The sequence below is a fragment of the Diachasmimorpha longicaudata genome, chromosome 13, assembly GCF_034640455.1.
Source record: "Diachasmimorpha longicaudata isolate KC_UGA_2023 chromosome 13, iyDiaLong2, whole genome shotgun sequence".
Taxonomy (NCBI): Eukaryota; Metazoa; Arthropoda; class Insecta; order Hymenoptera; family Braconidae; genus Diachasmimorpha; species Diachasmimorpha longicaudata.
In genome coordinates, this window is record NC_087237.1 from 4,158,986 (window position 1) to 4,178,101 (window position 19,116).

Genomic DNA, 19,116 nt, shown 5'->3' on the forward strand with positions numbered 1-19,116 from the left:
TGAAAAAAAGAACATTAATTTTATTCTTACTGAATATACAAAAATCTTATGTTTATTTATTCACGTAGACTATATAATATTAAAATGATAAACATGGCAATTGATGGTCACCCCTCGATTTTTAAAAAATTACAAAAGAAGTACACACATCATCAGTCGGTTCGAAATACATCAGGATTAAATACTAGTCTTAATTAACTTGAACTTTAAGTACATATTTTTTTTTGTAATTGATACACACCTCCGCAATTTCACTGGGATTCTCCAGAAGTTGTAAAATATAGTTCATCTTTTTGTCACTCCAGCAGTCTCAATAGATCCGAGAAAAAGTTAATTCACGATTTGTTGAATCGTCGAATATTTTTTTAATAGAAATACATCACGCACAGTTATCTTGGACATTACAACAATTTCTCGTCTTGTTTTGTAGAGAACACATAAATTATTGTTTCAATTTTCGTTTTGTAGTATATCGTTTTTATACTGAGCATTAATAATCCATTCACGTAATTCGAATGTATTATCCTCGAGACACCAGATATTCATTTTGAATGAACAGGAAATTTTCGAGAAATTTCCCCATAAATAAATAAATACGATTAATAATCAGTCGATCCCCAATGCTTGACACATTCCCTCAGAAACTCAAACCAAGTCATAAAACTATAAAATATGTTCAGAACAAGTGAAGTCAATGTGTCAAACATTCCAAATGAACATGTGAAACATTGAACATTCATCCATTAAAATCGGGTTGTTGCATGAGTTTTTAATGCAAAAAAATCGATGAATTATGAAAATTTCAAAAAAATATTAGACACCCATCTTTTTACTCTGGAAAGATCAGCCCGATATTTTTAATCGTCTTATGACTGTTAGAAATAATAAAAGACGTATCTAATATTTTTCATTCCACTTTCATATTCAACACTAAAAGATTCTCACGCAAAATCCCAATTACTTTGATAGCCTAGTCTCTGTAATATCTTTACTAGGATCTGGCAGTCTCACCACCATCTGTGCGCCATTCTGAATTCTACTGCTAGGCGATGCTTTGACCTGTGGCCCAGTGGGCAGTACCTTCCTGGCCCCACTGAGTTTCGGTGAACAGCAATTTTTCTCCTCCACTCCAGAATTGACATTGACATGTTCATGATTGGGCAGACCTGCTTTCGGTGATGCACCACCCCTAGACAGTGTCCCCTCGACCCCCCTGCCCTGAATAGCAGGTGAGCCGACTTTGCTCGAGCCCTTCTGTCCCATCAAATACGTCTGATTGACGTACCAATTGTGCAGTCTGTGATGTATCTCTGGAAACTGTGGCCTACGATTAGCAACTTCGTGCCAGCACTCAATCATCAAACTGTAAACCATAGTTGGACAGTCCTCAGGGCAGGGTAAAAGTTGCCTGGACCTTATCATATCGATGACCTCCTGATTGTTGTATCCATAATACGGCTGCAGTCCGTAACTGTAAATCTCCCAGAGGACAACTCCAAAGCTCCAGACATCAGATTCAGTCGTAAATTTCCCATACAGAATGGACTCTGGGGGCATCCAACGAACAGGCAGTAAACTCTTGGACTGAACTCTGTAGTAATCACTGCTGTAAATGTCCCTTGACAATCCGAAATCCGATATTTTGACTGTGAGATTTTCACCAACGAGACAATTTCTAGCCGCTAAATCACGATGAACATAGTGATGGCCAGCCAGATACTCCATTCCCGAGGCTATTTGCAGAGAGATATGCAGAAATTCTCCTTGCTCAAGGACCTTTTCAACTGCATTATTCAGACTGACTTCAGACCTCGGCGAGTGACAGATTAAAAATTCATGGAGATCACCCTGTGTCATGTACTCAAAGAGCATGCACATGGGCTCACCCTTGAGAATAACACCGAGAAGACAAATGATGTTGGGATGTCTCAAGTCAGTCATAAGATCTACTTCCCTCTTGAAATCACTCTGGGTCTTGGGTGTAGCATTCTCCTTCAGTGTTTTAACAGCCACATAGATACCCTCCTGACACTTTGCCCCAGGTACAGGCTGCAATTGTCCTTTGTACACTTTTCCAAAGGCCCCCTCCCCCAGCTCCTGCAGCAGTGAAACATTTTCGAGTGAGTACTGAGGAACTCTGTTGGTGGATGTTCTGCTGCTGGCGCTGCTGAGGGTGCCTGTACCAGGGGTCGTAGCCCCTCCATTATTCCCACTGGCCAACAGAGAGCTCAGTTCAATCGGTTGGCTAGTGTTCCTCTTCCCGTCGTATATATTCTTATCACACTGGACCCCAGTCATCATTTTACCTGACGGCAGATTGTGAGAGGGCCTCCTCCGAATTTTTCGGCTCTTGTAGCAGCAACAGTAGCACCCAATTATGAAGACAAAACCTGACGCAAGAGCGAGACCGATGACAGCATAGATCCAAAGGCTGTCAGCGCACCTGGGGATTTCACACGGCTCCTTCTGGAATTTATTGTTGGCTTCTACGTAGCACCAGGGTTGGGTGTCATTCGAGCCGGACACTGGTGGATTTCTGCAGTACGAGTGTCTGCCCTGTAGCTCAGGAAATTCGGAGATCGGTAGATTGAACGTTGACGTCGACCACTTGACACAGGGACGACCTGATTTACTGACAGACATTACTCCCCTGTAAGAGGATCCATTCCCCCAATAGCATCGATCATTTTCCTGCGCGTTATTTCCCAGAAGAAGCCCCAAAGAAAGACAGTCATGGGACTCCTTCGTGCCATGCAGGGGTAGATCAGAGCATTCGGGCAGGGGAAATTGTCCCCCCAGGAGAGGATGCCTCTTGGCAATAGCATACTCCTTCCTACAGAGCTCATTCTCGAGTATCTCACAGTCCTCTCGACAAATCCTCCTCAATTTCCTGTTCAGCAAATTCCTTCTAGCTGACCTGGGCTCACCAAACCTCTTCCCAATCATCCTCTCGTTCTGCTCCACATTCAGACTCGATCGATGACTGATCTGTGGACTTCTCTTCCTGAGAATGCTCCTCGGTGGTGTCAGCTCATCGCTCCCCTCGTTCTCGTCATCTCCCGCGTCCTGCTGATCCCCCGCGTGCAGTAGGTTAAACAACTCAGTGCTGTATCGATTCTCCCGACAGATCGGAAAGACCGAGAAGCACAGCGATGGCTTCGCATACACTGCGCAGTTCCTGGAGAGCTCTTTACTGAAGTTTATCATACCGAAAGCCTGCATCAGCTTCTCCTCAAGCATTTTCTGGGTCATCGGGTGGGGAATATAGACCGTTTGATTACCCACGTACTGCTCACACGTTTTCCCCGTGTAGATCTCACAGGTGCCCTCCTGGCTCAGCTTCCTGGGGAGCTCTGGAGTCATTGAAGTTGTCGACTGGTCGCTGCATCTCGATATGCTGCAGCTCTGCTTCTTGGCTTCTCCATCTACGTCTATGTAACACCAGGGCTGGGGCTCTGTACCACCAGGATTGCGACAATAATTGTGATGGCCTTTTAGCTCTGGGTAGTCCGATATCGACTGGGGAAAATGATGAGTCCATCTCAGACAGGAAAGCCCTGAGGCACTCGTATTGATCAGTCCTCTGTAGGCAGCTCCATTTCCCCAATAACAGGAGTCTTTTTCGTTTAGGTCTGGATCTGAGGGCATCAGGACGATACAGGTGGACTGCTCCTCAGCTCCTTCCACGGCTGAGGCTGGACAGTCCAGGAGGGATGGCCCCGTGAGGGGATGACGGCGAGCTGCTTCGTAAGATTTTCCGCAGGAAGTTTCCATCACTTCGCAGTCCTCTCGACAGATACTGCCTTTTGAGGGGGAGGGGACAGGGTTCAGGGCGGGGGAGGCGCAGGGAGAAAATGTGGAGTAGCAGAGGATGGATGTCATGTAGGGCACGCACGTTGGTGGGTCCTCCCTGGAAGGAGGGAAATCGTTAGTTTTGAGGGCTTGTGCTGAGGAAGCTGTACTTACATTAATTTGTTGAGACTGTCCCAGGCGAGGGAGAGGTTTTCGTCCATCGCTTTTTGGGTTGACGAAGGGAGGATGTAGACTGTACGGTTGGACAGATATTGGGAACAAAAGGTTCCGGTGTACGTCTGGAAAGAATTAGTTTTTTTGTTTTTCGGTAGATGTTTCTTTTAGATTATTGTCCAGATTTTAAGAAAATGTTGTAAATCAAAAAGTTGAAGAGTAATGGATTTTTCGAGGAGACGTAATAATTCTTAATTGCTCCTGTTTCCCATGCAACAAAGTCTCTAAAAACAACTAAAAATACGACTCCAAGCAAAAAAAGAGTAAATGACGTTGTCTGACGCAAAAAAATCATAAAAATTCCACCGCTAAAAATAAATCATGATTTTTCATTAAAAAAATAAAACCCAAATTAATTTGCTGAACCCACGTCATAACTCTCCATTTCCCCCGTCTCCTCGTCCAGCGAATGTTGAAACAAAACATCTAAAAAAATGGAGACTCAAGATAAATAAAAACAATGATGTTACCTCACACGTTCCCAGGAGACTATCATCGAGCGATAAATCCTCGGTGGTTCGCACTCCGGGACTCGTGAGTTTTGCCAGAGTTGTAAGCTGGAGCTCTTGAGACACTGATACTGGTGAATTTGTACTCCCATAATACCCCTCATCCGTGCTCAGCGACTCCACCTCCTCCCCAGTGGCCAAGTCCTCCCTGGACCTGTCCCAAAACGTCAAGTCCCCATTAGAAAAAGAAAGAAAAAAACAAAAAAATTGTGTCCAGGTCACAAGGGGTGTTTGACCCGCGTGTTTTGATTCTGAATAATTGATGAACCACGTCGAACATAACCATAAATGGTGCTAAACCCTAGCGTTATTTTATCACCTCGTTACTCCAACTTCATTTCCGGCTGCCCGGCCATTCCAGAGAATCGACACATCACTGATGAAAATAATAAAAACCCAAAGCTTCATAATTTCCAACTAAACAACGAAAAAAAAACATTGATGTTGTAATTTAAACGAACGCTGGTACTTTTTTTATTATTGTTGACACCCCCCACACACCAGCGGCCATTTGAAATTGCTGATGACAGCGCCGCCCGACGGTGACAAATTGAATTTCCCAACCGATACAAAAAGGGTTGAAAACATCAAGGCCTCGATCTCCCCTTTTGCCCCCCCCCCCCCCAATCGAATTCACGAGGAAAAATATTTTCCACGTCAAACAGTTCTCCCCAACAAAAATGTCCCATAATACAGTATATACTCACGCATTTGTCATCCCCTCGAACTCCCCCCCATCCCCAGTATCGCCGTTTGATCCCGGAATCCCTTCACCTGAAAGGAAAAAAAAAAATCAATCAAACACACATTCAATATTTACTTCAAACATCCCTCTGATACTCAATACAAAGCTGTGCACCCCCGTTGAAAAAGAGAGAGGGGAAAAAAAACGCGAGTTTTTCCTCGCAATCAAAACAGAAAAAAATTGAGCCCCGAAATGCGAAAAACCGAGAGAAAACAAAGAGACGAGAGGAAAAAGGAGAAATTGAGAAGAGCCATTTTGCAGACTGTTGGTCCGGAGAGACACTTGAACCCACCCCCATTCCACCCTCTCACACTGGCGATTCATCCAGCCATATCGACATTCAGGCTTGCACGCGCTCCACCGCCACAGGCGATATTCGGGACAAGTGTCGCCGTGGTAACGTACCCTCGTAAAGGCCCTCTCTGGACACCCCCTCCCCCCCCAGTTCTCTCATGTAACCACCATAAACCTCTTCACTACCACAAATACAAGGAGAGAAGAAAGAAAAAAAAATCTACGATCACGGGGCAACACACATGGGGGCCCTTACGCTTGACTTTTCTCGTCATCCCCGTGCCCACCCATATCGCCTATCTGGCCTATCTCTACTTTCATCCCTTACTCGATCGCCTCCCCCGGCCACCAGTCGAGGAAACACAAAAGAAAAAATCAGAATCGATGATGAGTATACTCCAGATGAGATGAGATGAGACGACGATAAGGGGAAGACTTCATTTTGTTTTTGGAAAAGTCATTCTGCGAATGAAAAGGAATATTTTTATTAAAAATTCACCGACATAAATTTTCTTGAATAATTTCACTGTACGGGAAAAACGTTCAATAAAAATTACCGCACACGCGGTGCACTCACCGATTACGGAATCGAATCGGAAAATTTAAGTGATGGTAGCGTTTTATAGCCAGACGGTGCGGGTAAAAATAATGGAACTTTCCGGACTTTTTTTAAAATTCCGCTGCAGCTGAATTAATTGATTAATTTAATTTTCCCCAGAATTCCAATGATTCAAATATTTAATGTCTATAAAACTTCTTAAAAGTTCCTCGGAAAAAGAGTGACTGAAAAAATTCCAAAGAGCGCAAAAAAAATATATAATTGAAGGTCTTTACGCTGTCCTTTTTCCGCGATATCAACCCCCTCTGCCCCCCGCCCACCGACCAAGTACAAAAGAAAAATCCCAATCAGCGATGAATACACTCCTGATGAAACGAGATGACACGACGAAATGGATAAGGCTCAATTTCACCCCCAACCAGCCACCCCCAACCGGCTTTCCTCCCCTTTCCGCGGCACCCCCTTCTGTTATCTAACGTGAAAAACTTATCAAGTAAATCTACCCAATGAAAACTCCACTCCAATTAGGATAAGGATACCGTTACAAAGGGGCGAAGGGATTGCGAGGGTTCGGGTGAGAGAGTAGTGGAGAAAAATCACCCTGCAGGCGTTTATGGTCACGTGTTAGAGCCGACAAATATACTCAGGGAAAATGTATCGATTATTCACCGAGATAATTATCCCACTTGGTTCATAGCAGACAAGTGTCGCAGATAGGGAATAATTTAAATGGCAATGGGTTGCATACCCGCATCAGAAATCACGCCCTATTCCCAACATCAACTAAATATTCCAGCTCCCCTTTGCGTGCAATCTAGACTCAATCGTCGGAGTCGATGGGGTGGGGTGGGGTGTGTAGAAGGTAGACGCGTGCTATCACATATTTATGCGAACGTTTAGCATGCAAAGCTCTCTGGTGAGGCTTGAGATTGGATTAAAGGAATTTTGGTGTGTACACGGAATGGACGAAAAAAGATGTTCAGGGTGGACGAAGAAGGGGAAGCGATTTTGGTTGTGCGGTGATGGATTGATAGGGAGGGACTTCACCTCGAGCTCTCGATGAGGGCTTGGGGAATGCTGACGGATGTTTTTTATGTGTTACTCGGGAGTTTGTTGAATGGGAAATTTGATGGTGGGAACGTTTGGGAGGATTTAAATTTTATCGGCAATTTGCAAAATTATTTTTACAATTTCAATGGGTTGAGAATTTTTTGAAGTTGATGGAAGAGGTGACGTAGAAAGATGAGGAGAAATGTTTGAAGAGGTGGAAGAAGTGGAGGCGATTTTCGTTGCGTGGTGATGGATTGATGGGGAGCTTCACCTCGAGCTTTCGATGAAACTTCGGGGGATATCGAAGCTTTATTCATATGTATAACCTCGGATAATTCTGTCCAGGAAAATCAGATGAGCTTGACTCAATTTGCATGTCAATATTGAAGGTAGAAAATTGAAAAAACTTGCGAAAGCTTCAGCGATCTTCATCACACCAATGTGATCATTGGGCAAGTTTCGCGATTTCGATAAATAACTTCATCAATCAACTTGAAATTACAATTCCCTGTGAATGTCCCAATTCCGAAATTCTCCGGTCGCAGTCAATGAACTTGGACTCCACCCCGTCCACCAAGTGATCATTTTTCAGAAGTCAGTGTACCCAGCAAAAGCTCCGGAGAATGCCCACTCCCCGTGAAGAAAAGAAAATAATGAAAAAAAAAAGAAAAACGTGAGTACAGAAGAAGGATATCAGACGCCTGGATGAAATTCCTCGGACGCTGTTGTCGGACGTGACCCTTACCCTTTCCCCTCGGTGCCGTCGATTTTAAAACTCTTTCCCCTTTGTCTTCTGGACGTTCCCGAGGACATCGGAATGTTTCATGAATCCAGTCTCGCAAACTACGCAAGTGGAGCTGGTGAGGGGATGACGGGGGAGGTCAGAAGATCGTGTTTTCAGTTTGTCCGGGTAATTTTAGATCGTCAAGATAACGTAGTTTGGACTCTTGGTGAAAATCGTGGGGAAGGGGGATGATAAATATGTGTACAACAAACGCTGAATGAAGAAACATTTCAATTCCCTGAGTATATGTGCCAGTTCTTCTTCCCCCCGGTGGCAACTTCTCCATCGAAAATGTGTTCAGTACTTGGAAAGCACCAAAAGTGAGACGAACTTGCGTTAAGACAAGAGGGTGAGGGAGAGGGAAAGAAAAAATGAGGTTGAGGTAGAATGCCTGTGTGGTTGGTTGCTCACTCGAACGCAGTTAATGCCGACCAAGCCGAGGAGGCGCGTGCTCGTTGGGGATTTGAGGAGAACATATACATGTATATATATATATACATTTTTTTTTTATTTCGCCTACCCGCCAAATTGAAGAGGCCGCGTGTCTCTGCTCCAGTGCCAAACGCAGCGACATAACCAGAACAGTTGAGAGCAAGACGGATAAAAAAGTAGAAATCGTTGGATGAGGGACGTGAGACGACTGAGGGGGAAATAGAGAGAAAAATTGTACAAAAGGAGTTGAAATTCTGGACGTGCACGTGAAGGGAGGGAGCAAGGAAGGAAAGGAGGGAAGAATGAAGGGCTTTATCAAATTATGTCGAGTCCCTTTCCACTTCACATCTGAAGGAAAGTCATTAATTTAATTCACACGGAGCACCACGAGTGCAACTGAAAGGGATACATTTCCATCCAAATGACTTGGTTTTTCGATCAAAATTTTCACCATTTCAAATAAAAGGACAAAGGGAGAGTGGAAAAGAATGAAGGGATAGAGGGTAGGGCGATGGTAGTGGCAGAGGTAAGACTGAAAATGTTATTTCACTTTGCAATATTGAATGTGAAAAAGAAAAAAAGTACATTCGGTGCTTTTATTATTTTTTTTTATCGACCTATCGCGTATAAGAACGTGCATCGAGAGACTCTTTTTCAATGGCTGTACGATCGAATCGACGCACCATCTAAAATTAAATGCCCCGTAGTTTTCAAATACATTCCCGGCATCCAGAGACCGAATATACAGAGCTGTTTATTTTCCGGAATCGATTAGACTGGAAAATTCCAGCTGCCCCTCATTTATAAACCGAATGTTTTCGCTTGTATTTCCTCCAGCCCTTGTCTTTAATTTTCATAGTATATTTCCTTCTCTCTCCAGACATGAAATACCGTTGGCTCATTTTATTTCAGATATAACCGAAGCTCGGTGGAGAAAAAAATACGATAGAAATACCCCTGGAAACTGATGAAATAAAATTCTGGGACAGGGGTTGAGGTGAATTAATGGAGAAAAAGAGGCCTCCGAGACTCTCAAAAAAAAAACATGAACCTGGAGATAACGGAGAGGAGCTGAAGTAGGGGGTGGTGCAGCGAACGAGTGCAAGATCTCGACAGCTGGGGAAACATTCAGAAATTTGTCCATAAAATTTAAAAAAAATGATTACCAGTGCTGGAGTTGGGGGTATCAGTGGGGCGGGTATGTTGCGTGCACGTCGTCGTGATGTAAGTGTTAAGCCCAATCGAAAGCTCGACAGAAAATCATCGAGGGGTATGATATACGAAAACGAGGAGCTACGACTGAGAACCATCAACATTAATGCGGAAGTTGAACAAGGTATCTCGTGGATGTTTAAAGTGTCTTATGAATATGTGATTGTGGGCCAGTTGTCGGGATGTATATGTGTGAGTTAACGAGCAGGAATAGAATCACTAACTACCCCAGCCACCTATTCTCAATTCACCGAAGCATTCAGTTGACTTCTTCTTGTTCAAGTGGTTGGGTCGTGCAACAGACGCCACCAAGTGCTGAAGAATTTTCACTTAATTTCACGTTGAGAAAGGGGTTGGAAAAGAGGGGGGAGGGGAGGGGGGGAATCGATTATTTCTGTGGGGGTGTCCGGGGTAGTCGACTTATTTTCCCGCTGGGGATGATGGGGATGGATATGGCTGTCGGAAATGTTGAATCCAAGGGTATCAGGCGGATACACTCGTCATCGAGAAAAGATAGATTACGAGGTCATGATGCTAAAGGGAAGAGGACATCTGGTGTTCCCGTTTAATGCGCACTTGTGTATCTTGTATTTTTGGGCTGCTGTTACATGCCCTCGCAGCCTGATCACACTGTGTGCTTGTTCTCGGTTGCACACTCCCATGTCCTAGACGTATTTATCAGTTATTCGGGAGTATTCGGTGGTGTCCATGTGTGGGAAATTTTACCAGGGGATTTAGCAGTGGGTTTTAATGCTGGATAAATAAATCCCACTGACGGTGATCTGGAATTGATAAAATGTGCGCATGGATAGGGGCTCATGATGCACAGGAAGGACAGGGACAGAGCGCGCGGGAACAAGAAGCTCCAGAGTACGTTCGTTATGGTTTTTGTAAAGGTCTTGAGTGTCCTGAAGGTGATTTTTACCCTGTGAATAGTTTTTTTTAATGGCGATAAATTTTTTTGTCCAATTGTTTTCCAACGATTCGAGAATGAATTTGGGATTTATTTCGCGACTTCGTTTCGATGCCAGAAATAGAATGACGGTTCGATGGAACAATATTTGAGGAAACGCTTGGCCAATTCAGGGGATTAAAAAGTCGTTGGGTCGGAGTAATTTCTCGTGGTGGGGTCGTTTGGGAATCTGGGGGAATTCGGCGGGATTTTATAGGTGTTGTTCAGTAATCGTGAAATGTTAATGGAGGGAATAATCCCAGTGGATGGGTGGAAAAAATTTAGTAGCAAACGAGAAACTTTTTCCCCGATTTTTGTATAATTTTTTGCATAGTAAAATTCAATAATTTCAACGGAAATATATCTCGTAGCAAAATGAGGTTGAAGAGTTGCATAATCTTCTGAGGAAGTGACAGCAAAAAAGCAAATGCAATTGCTCAATAGAATTTTAATAAAAACTTTAAGAGAATTCTCGTTTCACTGAATGTTTTCATGTGTGCAGTTGTGCGTCTACATTTCGCAATATTCGAAAATACGTGTGTTTCAGGTCACAATGACATAAAGAAGCTCAGACGTGAAAACGAGCAGTTGAGACGTGAGATATGGTGTCTGAGGGAGGAGTACGACAAGTTGGAGGAGATACTCAAGAGCCAAAAGTCAAGGGAGGATAGTGAAAACGACGAGGTTCGTGAATTATTTGTTCATCTTATCGGGGAAATTAATCATTCCTTAATGTGACCGTTTTCCCTCCATTTCACGATTTCAGCAACGAATGTTCAAGGGAAAAATCGTGGAAATGAATAGCCTCGAAAAAGAGTTCCTCTTCAATTTTTTTCCATTGGAAAATCCTCTTCCGATTTTAAATAACAATTCCAACAGCACAAACACTTGAATATAACAAAAACAACGAGATCCCACGGATTTGCTTATTTCATCCAACAAAAACTCATTCGCTTGTCCTTTCCATTTCAGGATTTAAGTGACGACTGTTCAAGCGGTTCAAACCAGGAGGAAGACGACGACGACGAAGAAGAAGAAGATTCAGAGGACGAAATAAGTGATCCCTCCAAGTCCCCCGAAAAGCTGATAACCCGCGAGTCAATCCAGGATGAGCTTCTGGAAAATGCTGAGAATCAAAAGCTATCGACTGAGAAAATGAACAGTATTCACCGATTGCACGTTGACTTTGATAAATTATCAACAGTAACCGAGGAGGATGAGACAAAGCGCGATAAGATCCCCCGTAAAAAAGATGAGAGAGAATTAATTAAAGCCGAGGGACCAGTAACAAATGAAATATCCCAGAAAAGAGAGGACAGTTACTTGACCGGACACACATTTAATTGGATATACAGTCCCGAGTGTCCAGTACAAGCTTCCGTAAACGATCAATCTGTCTGCCGTCCACAAAGCCCAAGTATCCAGCATTTAATCAGCAACGACGCTCCACAACTCCCCCCTCTCGGTTGGGAAGCGATTTTTGATGTGAATCCAAGGACAAATTCGACTGCTCCAAGACTATTACCCGAGGAATTGACCCTCCCATTAGTCTGCGATAACAGCAATGGACAAAAGACATCACCGGATATATGTGTTTCTGGTGCTGTACCAAACCAATTACACAATTCCCAAAGCTCTGACAATTTACTATCAAATCAGCGTGATAATTTGGATAAGAGCCTGTCACACTCGTGTCAAGAGTTGAAATCCAATTTATTCAGGGATGAGAGAATGATCAAAGGTGGCTTAGCTGCTAAGAGTTTACCTGATAATTCCAAGGCCAGCCCGAAGGCCTTTCGCAGCCAGTTGAGGGTACATTTGACTCAACCGTCTGAAAAATTACCGGATGTACCACCGCAAATGCCACGTCTCGATTGTACTTTATGCCCACCGACATCAGATGATCGTCGACATCGTAGATTACTACGACAGCTACAGCTCCAGGATTACCAGGCAACGTCCTTCGAGCATCCCAATCCCCAAAGTTTAACTTTACCCGTATCCATGAAACCATTCATCCCAAGGCCAGACAAGACAATTTATCGGGACATTGATTACCTTCCTGTTTGGTCGGATGTACCACCACCACCGAGAGTCGATACACAAACGCAAACCCAGAGTCCAAGTCCAACGCCGAGCAGTAGTTCAGGACAGGAGGTGCGCAAGGATGATGGGAAGTCGTTGAAATCATCGAAGTCCAGTCCGGAGAAGAAGAGAGGGAGGAAAAAATCGGAGAGGCTGTCGACACCTTCCATGGAGGGACAGAGAAAGCAGAAGAATAGGAATTCACAGGCCTCGAAGCGAAGGACATCATCGAGGAGCCAGAGCATACCTCCTGCTGAGGGAGAGCTGAAGAATTTCAAGGACACGATTGCTGGGGGAATCGAGGCGGAGAAGGAGTTCAGGAAGAATAGTATTGCTACGGAGAAGGTGCCATGGTGTGCTTGCTGGGGGAATGGCTGCCTTTGAAGATGATACGACGATTAATGAGGGAAAACAGAGAGTGAAAGAACACCGGGAGTTCTCGGGTGTCATCCGACTGGGTGGCAAGGAAGCTCAGTTGTCAAGGCAACATGTACGAGAATTCGGTTCATCTGTCAGGATTAAGAACCGGAGAAATGGAACATCTCGGGTTGCAGGGAGGAGGATTCGAAGAGTTCAGGGATGTCGTCTTCAGGGAGGAAGAAGGTGCCTTTATGCAGTTTGTGAGGGATTATTTATCTTTGAAGCTCATGTGATAATTAATTCATTAGGTCATAGTCATGGGGTGCGAGGGTGAGGAGAGGTTGAAGAGCGAAATGCTCCGGTATCGTTTCGTTTAGTTCGATAATCATGAAAACGGAGAACTGAATGAGAGGAAGAAGTATAGAAAAACTTTGGTATTGATGAGGGTTCTTGTCGAGGAGTTTATACTAACGATCAATAAAAAATTTTTAGAGGTCTTGAAGGAGTTGAGAGAAATAGTACTGTCGATGTAATCAATCAGTCCACCATCCCAGGTACTTACAACTCAATAATAAAGTTTGAGAAATAAAAATAAGGATTTTACATATTCAAACGAATAAGAAGAGAATTGAAGTAACGAAATCTTTAAAATTGTTCAGACCTTTTAACGTCGAGTTAAAATTAATATCACGTGGAATATTTATAGCTGAACTTAACGTAGCAATTCAGTTCCAATCTCCTTGCGTCTCCATTCAACGATAAAAACCTAGAGAAGACGATAAAAATTCTGAGATATCATCGGCTTCTCTCGGACTTCTCCAAGGCGAACCAAAAAATCTCAAATAATCTCGGTTATCAAGGGATGGGAATCTCGCATCCACCGGGGGGATTAAAAAGTGCAACGTGATCCCATTACCTCCGAAGAGAATTCTCGAGGCAATAACTCCCCAAATCCCCCGGCAGCCCGAAGAATGAGTTGTTTTTGGGGTAAACCACCCCAACGACGTTCCAACTCCAACGCACATCCTTTTCCTCAGGAATATGACTAATTAAAATAGCACGCTCGCTGGATGTCGATCGATAGGGACACGACGTTGGGATACATAAGCGCGCGCTTCAGTACAAAACCCCCAACGGTGTTTCTCCACTCTCTACTCACTATGCAACATACTCTATTCCACGAGTAGAGAGAGGGACTTTAACCACCGTTGGGTGCCATGTGCACGACCCCAAACCCGCGAGTGTCGTTGACACGTCGTTTCCAACCAGTTCCTCTGTTCCAACGCTTCCCACCGACACTCTCACCCCCGACAAACCTGAATTCATACATTTTTCAAATGTATTTTAATTAAAATCACCCCCCTCCCCGACCGCGAAACATACAAAACTTCTCGCGAAAGAAAAAAAGAATTCCAATTAACCCCGAAAATTTTCATCGTAATGGGCACACGCTCATACGTAATTGATATGCCACGTTGTTACCCAATTAATTGATCTCCTCATTAGTCACCTCGATACACCCTGTACCCAGCATTTCTGTAAATAAAGTTTAACAAACTCCACATCCCTCACCCCCAAACCCATCGGCAATTCATAACACAAACATTGATTTTTTTTCCTTTTTTTATTCTACCCATAACATACCTATTGACGTGGCGAGAAGTTGTATCGAGACAATGACGAGAATCCAATACTGTTGAATGTGCATTTCGTTGGTATAACTGTTCACAATGAACATGTAAAGTATGCCAGACTATTCAGGCACATGGCAAGTGTTGTTCCCCCCCATCAACTCCTCCTCTACTTGCAATGACGCAATTGTTTAATCACATCGTCTCAAATAGTTCATTTGTACATTAACTATGGTAAAAATAGACTTAATAAATTATACTTTCAAAAATAACTAAATCATTGGTAAAAATATTTGTCTGAGGGCTCGTGATGTTGGTGACTTGTTGTTGATACCCACGTGTCCATAGCACTCACTCACGTGTAGTTTTGATCGAATGGGACTTTCTCCCGGTTAAAAATGGGAATAAGTCAATTTAAATGATCACCAGTGAACGATACGCTCACGTCGACGTGTTGCGGAGCACTGGGAGAAGCCCGTTGAGCTCGAGCTGACAGTAAAAGCTCTCGCTCTCACTGAAACCCTCCCCTCCCACAGACTGAGTTTCCTCCAGATGGCGGACTGTACCCTTGCGCGCTCCATTTGTCATTTTTCCTCCAAGGCTTCCACGAGATTCATCCCCCCCCTCCAACCAACCCCCCCACACACCCCTCCACCAACACAATCTCTTTCACTTCCTCTCCCTCATATCCACCCCCGTTCCCTCCTTTCCATCTGTGTTGGGGCTTTTCTTATTTTTCAGTTTTCCTTATTTCACCCCCCCCCCCTCCACACGCCTGGCCTTTCATGAATTTATATATAGCCTTCATAACCCGGGAAATGCTTTGACGTTTTTCTTCGTATTATTTACCAAATTTTTAATGCATCTGCGGGGGAACAGGGGAGTGCAATCGTCGCAGAAGTGATCCACTCGGTGAATAGGATTTCTGGGCTATTCGAAAAACGGAGAAATTAAATGAGAAGTGGGAATGGGAGGCGCAATTGATTTTAATGCACTCGGGGAAAAGTTTCAGGAGAAATAGAGCGAATTTTATGGAAAATTCTACGGGATTTCTAGTGAAATTTCACTGAAAATTTATTGCACATTTATTTTATGGGAATGGGTTCAGTGAAAATGATTTTATTGAACGCATCAGGAGATTTTCACGAACTCGGAAAAATGCAATTCTGTCAATCAAATATTCCTCTGACAAGAATTGAAAGCGAATTTTTCAAATTAAATTTTTCGAGCTTTCGGGTGCGTGAAACTCTTGATTGAATGTTGAATAGAAAATCAGTATAATTTCCCACCGATTTCACTCCATTTTTCCAAAAAATTTTTTTTCGTTTACCAAATTTTCAACGCTTTTGTCTAACGTGAACATCAAGGAGTGCGCTCCCTCGTCTCGGTGGTCGATTCGTCCGTTGAATAGTAGGATTTCTTCGTCATCGGGAAAAAGGGGAGAAATAAAATGACAGATCGGCGGAGGGGGGGGGAGGATTTGTCACAATTGATTTCAATGGATGAGAGCTTACCCCATTGGATCGACGTTGGGTGGTACTCGATGGCACTGACGTAAACTTTGTACGTTTTTTTCGTCTTTTATTCGCCATTTGTCTGTCTATTTCATCAGTACTGTAACTGACTGAGCCAAGACATCTCTCCTCGTCGCACTCGTCGTCGTCGTCGGACGGGCAGTCACAGCGCGGAACGGATGATGATTTTCGTCGCAGGAGTTTTTTCACACGAGTAAAAATTCCACCCTCCGACGGCGAGGAAATATCTGGGCTCGGATATTTTCTGTTTTCATAGAGGACAGCGACCCTAGGTACAGAAGTATGTGGATTATGAAAATTTTCGTGGAAGGGATGCCAACGAGTGCGGGTGGAAAGCTGGAGGAGGGGGGGGGGGGGAAGGAGAGAGTTTATTACGGAGTGTCTTCCAGGGAGTTGGGTGAGCGTGTTGCCAGAATTTTCCAGCAGATAAGACTCATCCCGAGTAATAGCCAAATTAGTAGTGCACTTGCAACAGCTACAATAACGAGTTCTCTCCTTCCGAGTAGTTCGTACTGGGCATTCATGGGTGGAAATTGGAGAATGTTGGGAATGGCTTTGCCACCAAAATTCTTCAGTGGTGTCTGATGTCCGCCATTTTTACTCGGTTTTACACCTTGAAGAAATGAGATGCTTATTACATGAGGGGATGTAAAAAGTTTTATGCTTTCGGGGCTTACGGGAAAGGGGAATTGCGGGGAAAATTATGGAAATTCATCGTCGAAAGTTTGTTTTACGGAGGGGGAAACATGCGCGAAAATTTAACAGAAAAATACTGCCAATTCGGGGGATAATTGAATTCAACTCGGTTAATTTAACCGACAATTCCTTAAAACCTTCTCACTGATTAGTGCGATACAACGATCGATGAACTTGGAAAGTGCAAAAAATTTTGGCCTCACTTTTCCCGAAAAATAAGTTGACTTAAAATTTGAGAATAGATGAGATGCTTATTATACCCCTGATGTAAAAACTTTTGATGTAAGAAAATTGAGGGGAGTCTCACCTGCCGCTTCCAGACTCGCTGTTATTTTTAAAACTCCACCAAACGCTGGATACCATTTTTCCTCGTCCAAGTGTTGATTCACCTCCATTTTTCAGATGCATTAAAAAATAAAAAAGAAATATTAAAACCTTTTTTTTTTTCACGGGAAATAAGAAGAGAAGTTTTAGCCCGAGTAACCAAAAATTTAACGTTCGAGAAATGCAATTATCGTCTGACGCTTTGGTAAATCCTCCCCGTAAACTTTTAGGCAATATAATTTCTCGGCTTTCATATTCACCCGGGGGAAAATACGAGACACCTCAACCTGTCTTCTTATTTAGCATCACAAGCTATTTCATTTAAAAATTCATGTTTTATACGTGTTCCTGAATCCAATCAAAAAGTTGCCTTTGAAATATTTCCAATTGTCCCTTTGTCGATCGAGATGAGAGGCACTTCTCTCCAGCCGCGTAATACTTGACAAGAACAAATGCTGATTCCTCACTGAATAGCGATGACAGACTTGCCACTTCAAATGGAAGTGCTATGCTAATCAATTATATCACTTTATCGCAATTGTTACGATCCACTTGCGAACTGATAAAACGAGATCAGTTAAAAAAACATCTGGGAAGAACGTCCATACCACACCATAATTATTCAATTAAACGCATGATCCACCACTCCCCTTCAAAAGTAATCAATTTCCCAAACTAAAATTAACCGATCTCCTTCTACCATTGGCAAGAAAAAATGAATCACAGTAGTTAAGGACCTGTTAGGATTACTCTCGTCGTCGAGATAGGGCATGGGAACTTGTACAGATCGATCAGGACCTGGAAGGAGTCGTAAATCCAATAAAAAATCGAAATAAAAGGCCAATATTAATTACTCCACAGAAAAGAAGCTTTTACCAGGATAAAGAATCAATCCCGTGCAGTCCTGATCACTTTTCCCGGGGGGTATATCAACCGCTGTAACATCAAGATGCTGATGAAACTCCCTGGGTTTTCTCCATCCAACTCCATTACTCCGTAAAAAAACCTTGAGCTCGTCGTAAAGATCAAACAGCCTCTTAGCTTTTCGATACTTGATATTACCAGCGTAGTAGGACCTCTTTGTCATGGGGAGGATATAAACCCGTAGATAGCCTGCTAGAGTGTCAGCCAGGGCCTTTAAAACTAAATGCTTAGTCTTCCCGGAAGTTAATCCCCTTACTGCCTCTAGACATATGTCCATGTAGTCCATCAAAAGGCCGATGTAAGTATCGTTACGAGTGTCAATAACCCTGATCTGAATTTAAAACGAATTACGACGTGTGAAAACATTTGATAGGAAAAAAATAGAGAAAAATAAAAAAATCGATTAATTTATTAAAACTCCATTGAAAAATCATTTGAGAATCGATATAAGAGTGATTACGAGTATCAAAAATCGTTATTTAAATTTAAAGAAAAGTACTACGTCTTTTAAAATTCATGTAACATTTTTTTTGTAACAAAATTAAATTTTATTGATTCTTCAAATGAAATTTGTTTATTAGATAGTGTTTATTGAAGAGAATATTCAGTAAAATCCGGTAGAATTCGTCGTATTAAAAATTGGACAGTAAAACTTAATGAAAAATTCCAGGAAATTATTGCTAAAACTCTCCTGAAAATAGTTTTGCAACTCAATAGAATTCCTTGCATAAACCACGGGGTTATTCAATTAATTTTTTCCCTCACGTACACCCGATTAAAATGGCCATTAACCTGCGGAAGAATGTCCTGAAAGATGTGTCTGCTATTGAGAAGTACGAGTTCCTCAACTTCCCAGCAAACTTTTCCAACATTATTTCCGTCAAACAGAACACTCCCGACATTCTCATCCCCAAGAACATTCTCTCGTCGTCCCAATCTGTACAATTTGAAAAGTACGTTGTTAGGTTAATGAATAAGTTTACAATTGTGAAATAAAC

At 42.9% G+C, this 19,116-nt stretch overlaps 4 protein-coding genes across 8 annotated transcripts in view; 2 read left to right on the forward strand and 2 right to left on the reverse strand.

The window, feature by feature from the left end:
• LOC135168263 (tyrosine-protein kinase transmembrane receptor Ror) lies at nt 1–15,180 on the reverse strand. Of its 2 annotated transcripts, XM_064132261.1 has the most exons (5): nt 14,653–15,180; nt 5,243–5,309; nt 4,497–4,689; nt 3,967–4,091; nt 1–3,910 (listed from the first exon to the last, which is right to left on the reverse strand). In XM_064132261.1, exons 1-5 carry the CDS (start codon nt 14,744–14,746, stop codon nt 958–960), a joined length of 3,432 nt encoding a protein of 1,143 aa, XP_063988331.1. In that variant the 5' UTR covers nt 14,747–15,180; the 3' UTR covers nt 1–957. The 2 variants fall into 2 exon arrangements, with proteins under 2 accessions (XP_063988331.1, XP_063988332.1); XM_064132262.1 differs by lacking the exons at nt 5,243–5,309; nt 14,653–15,180 and adding an exon at nt 4,855–5,055.
• Nucleotides 9,543–13,505, forward strand: LOC135168284 (MATH and LRR domain-containing protein PFE0570w). Of its 3 annotated transcripts, none has more exons than XM_064132312.1 (3): nt 9,543–9,735; nt 11,111–11,247; nt 11,536–13,505. In XM_064132312.1, exons 1-3 carry the CDS (start codon nt 9,558–9,560, stop codon nt 13,030–13,032), a joined length of 1,812 nt encoding a protein of 603 aa, XP_063988382.1. In that variant the 5' UTR covers nt 9,543–9,557; the 3' UTR covers nt 13,033–13,505. The 3 variants fall into 3 exon arrangements, with proteins under 3 accessions (XP_063988382.1, XP_063988383.1, XP_063988384.1); XM_064132313.1 differs by lacking the exon at nt 9,543–9,735 and adding an exon at nt 10,022–10,525; XM_064132314.1 differs by lacking the exon at nt 9,543–9,735 and adding an exon at nt 10,023–10,481.
• Nucleotides 13,131–19,116, forward strand: part of LOC135168298 (uncharacterized) — a 9,181-nt gene continuing 3,195 nt past the window's right edge. The window contains exon 1 of the mRNA XM_064132333.1: nt 13,131–13,251. Coding sequence (XP_063988403.1) covers nt 13,137–13,251 — 115 coding nt within the window. The 5' untranslated portion in view covers nt 13,131–13,136. The remainder of the gene's footprint in view (nt 13,252–19,116) is intronic.
• LOC135168289 (uncharacterized) overlaps nt 15,427–19,116 on the reverse strand; it is a 4,296-nt gene continuing 606 nt past the window's right edge. Inside the window, exons 2-9 of one of the 2 annotated variants that reach the window (XM_064132321.1) lie at nt 18,911–19,055; nt 18,071–18,449; nt 17,932–17,992; nt 17,537–17,705; nt 17,178–17,259; nt 16,550–16,787; nt 16,154–16,442; nt 15,427–15,569 (exon numbers count right to left, since the gene is read on the reverse strand). In XM_064132321.1, the coding sequence (XP_063988391.1) occupies nt 15,444–15,569; nt 16,154–16,442; nt 16,550–16,787; nt 17,178–17,259; nt 17,537–17,705; nt 17,932–17,992; nt 18,071–18,449; nt 18,911–19,055 (1,489 nt within the window). In that variant the 3' untranslated portion in view covers nt 15,427–15,443. Of the gene's footprint in view, nt 16,059–16,153; nt 16,443–16,549; nt 16,788–17,177; nt 17,260–17,536; nt 17,706–17,931; nt 17,993–18,070; nt 18,450–18,910; nt 19,056–19,116 lie in introns of both variants that reach the window. The other variant, XM_064132322.1, reaches the window with a different exon arrangement.

Coding starts and splice junctions, on each gene's coding strand:
- LOC135168284 (XM_064132312.1), top strand. CDS start 9,558: ATGATTACCAGTGCTGGAGTTGGGGGTATCAGTGGGGCGGGTATGTTG. Junction 9,736..11,110: donor TAATGCGGAAGTTGAACAAG/GTATCTCGTGGA, acceptor CGTGTGTTTCAG/GTCACAATGACATAAAGAAG. Junction 11,248..11,535: donor AGGATAGTGAAAACGACGAG/GTTCGTGAATTA, acceptor TTTCCATTTCAG/GATTTAAGTGACGACTGTTC.
- LOC135168263 (XM_064132261.1), bottom strand. CDS start 14,746: ATGTTCATTGTGAACAGTTATACCAACGAAATGCACATTCAACAGTAT. Junction 5,310..14,652: donor ACTTCTCGCCACGTCAATAG/GTATGTTATGGG, acceptor TTTTCCTTTCAG/GTGAAGGGATTCCGGGATCA. Junction 4,092..4,496: donor GTCTCCTGGGAACGTGTGAG/GTAACATCATTG, acceptor AATTCTTTCCAG/ACGTACACCGGAACCTTTTG.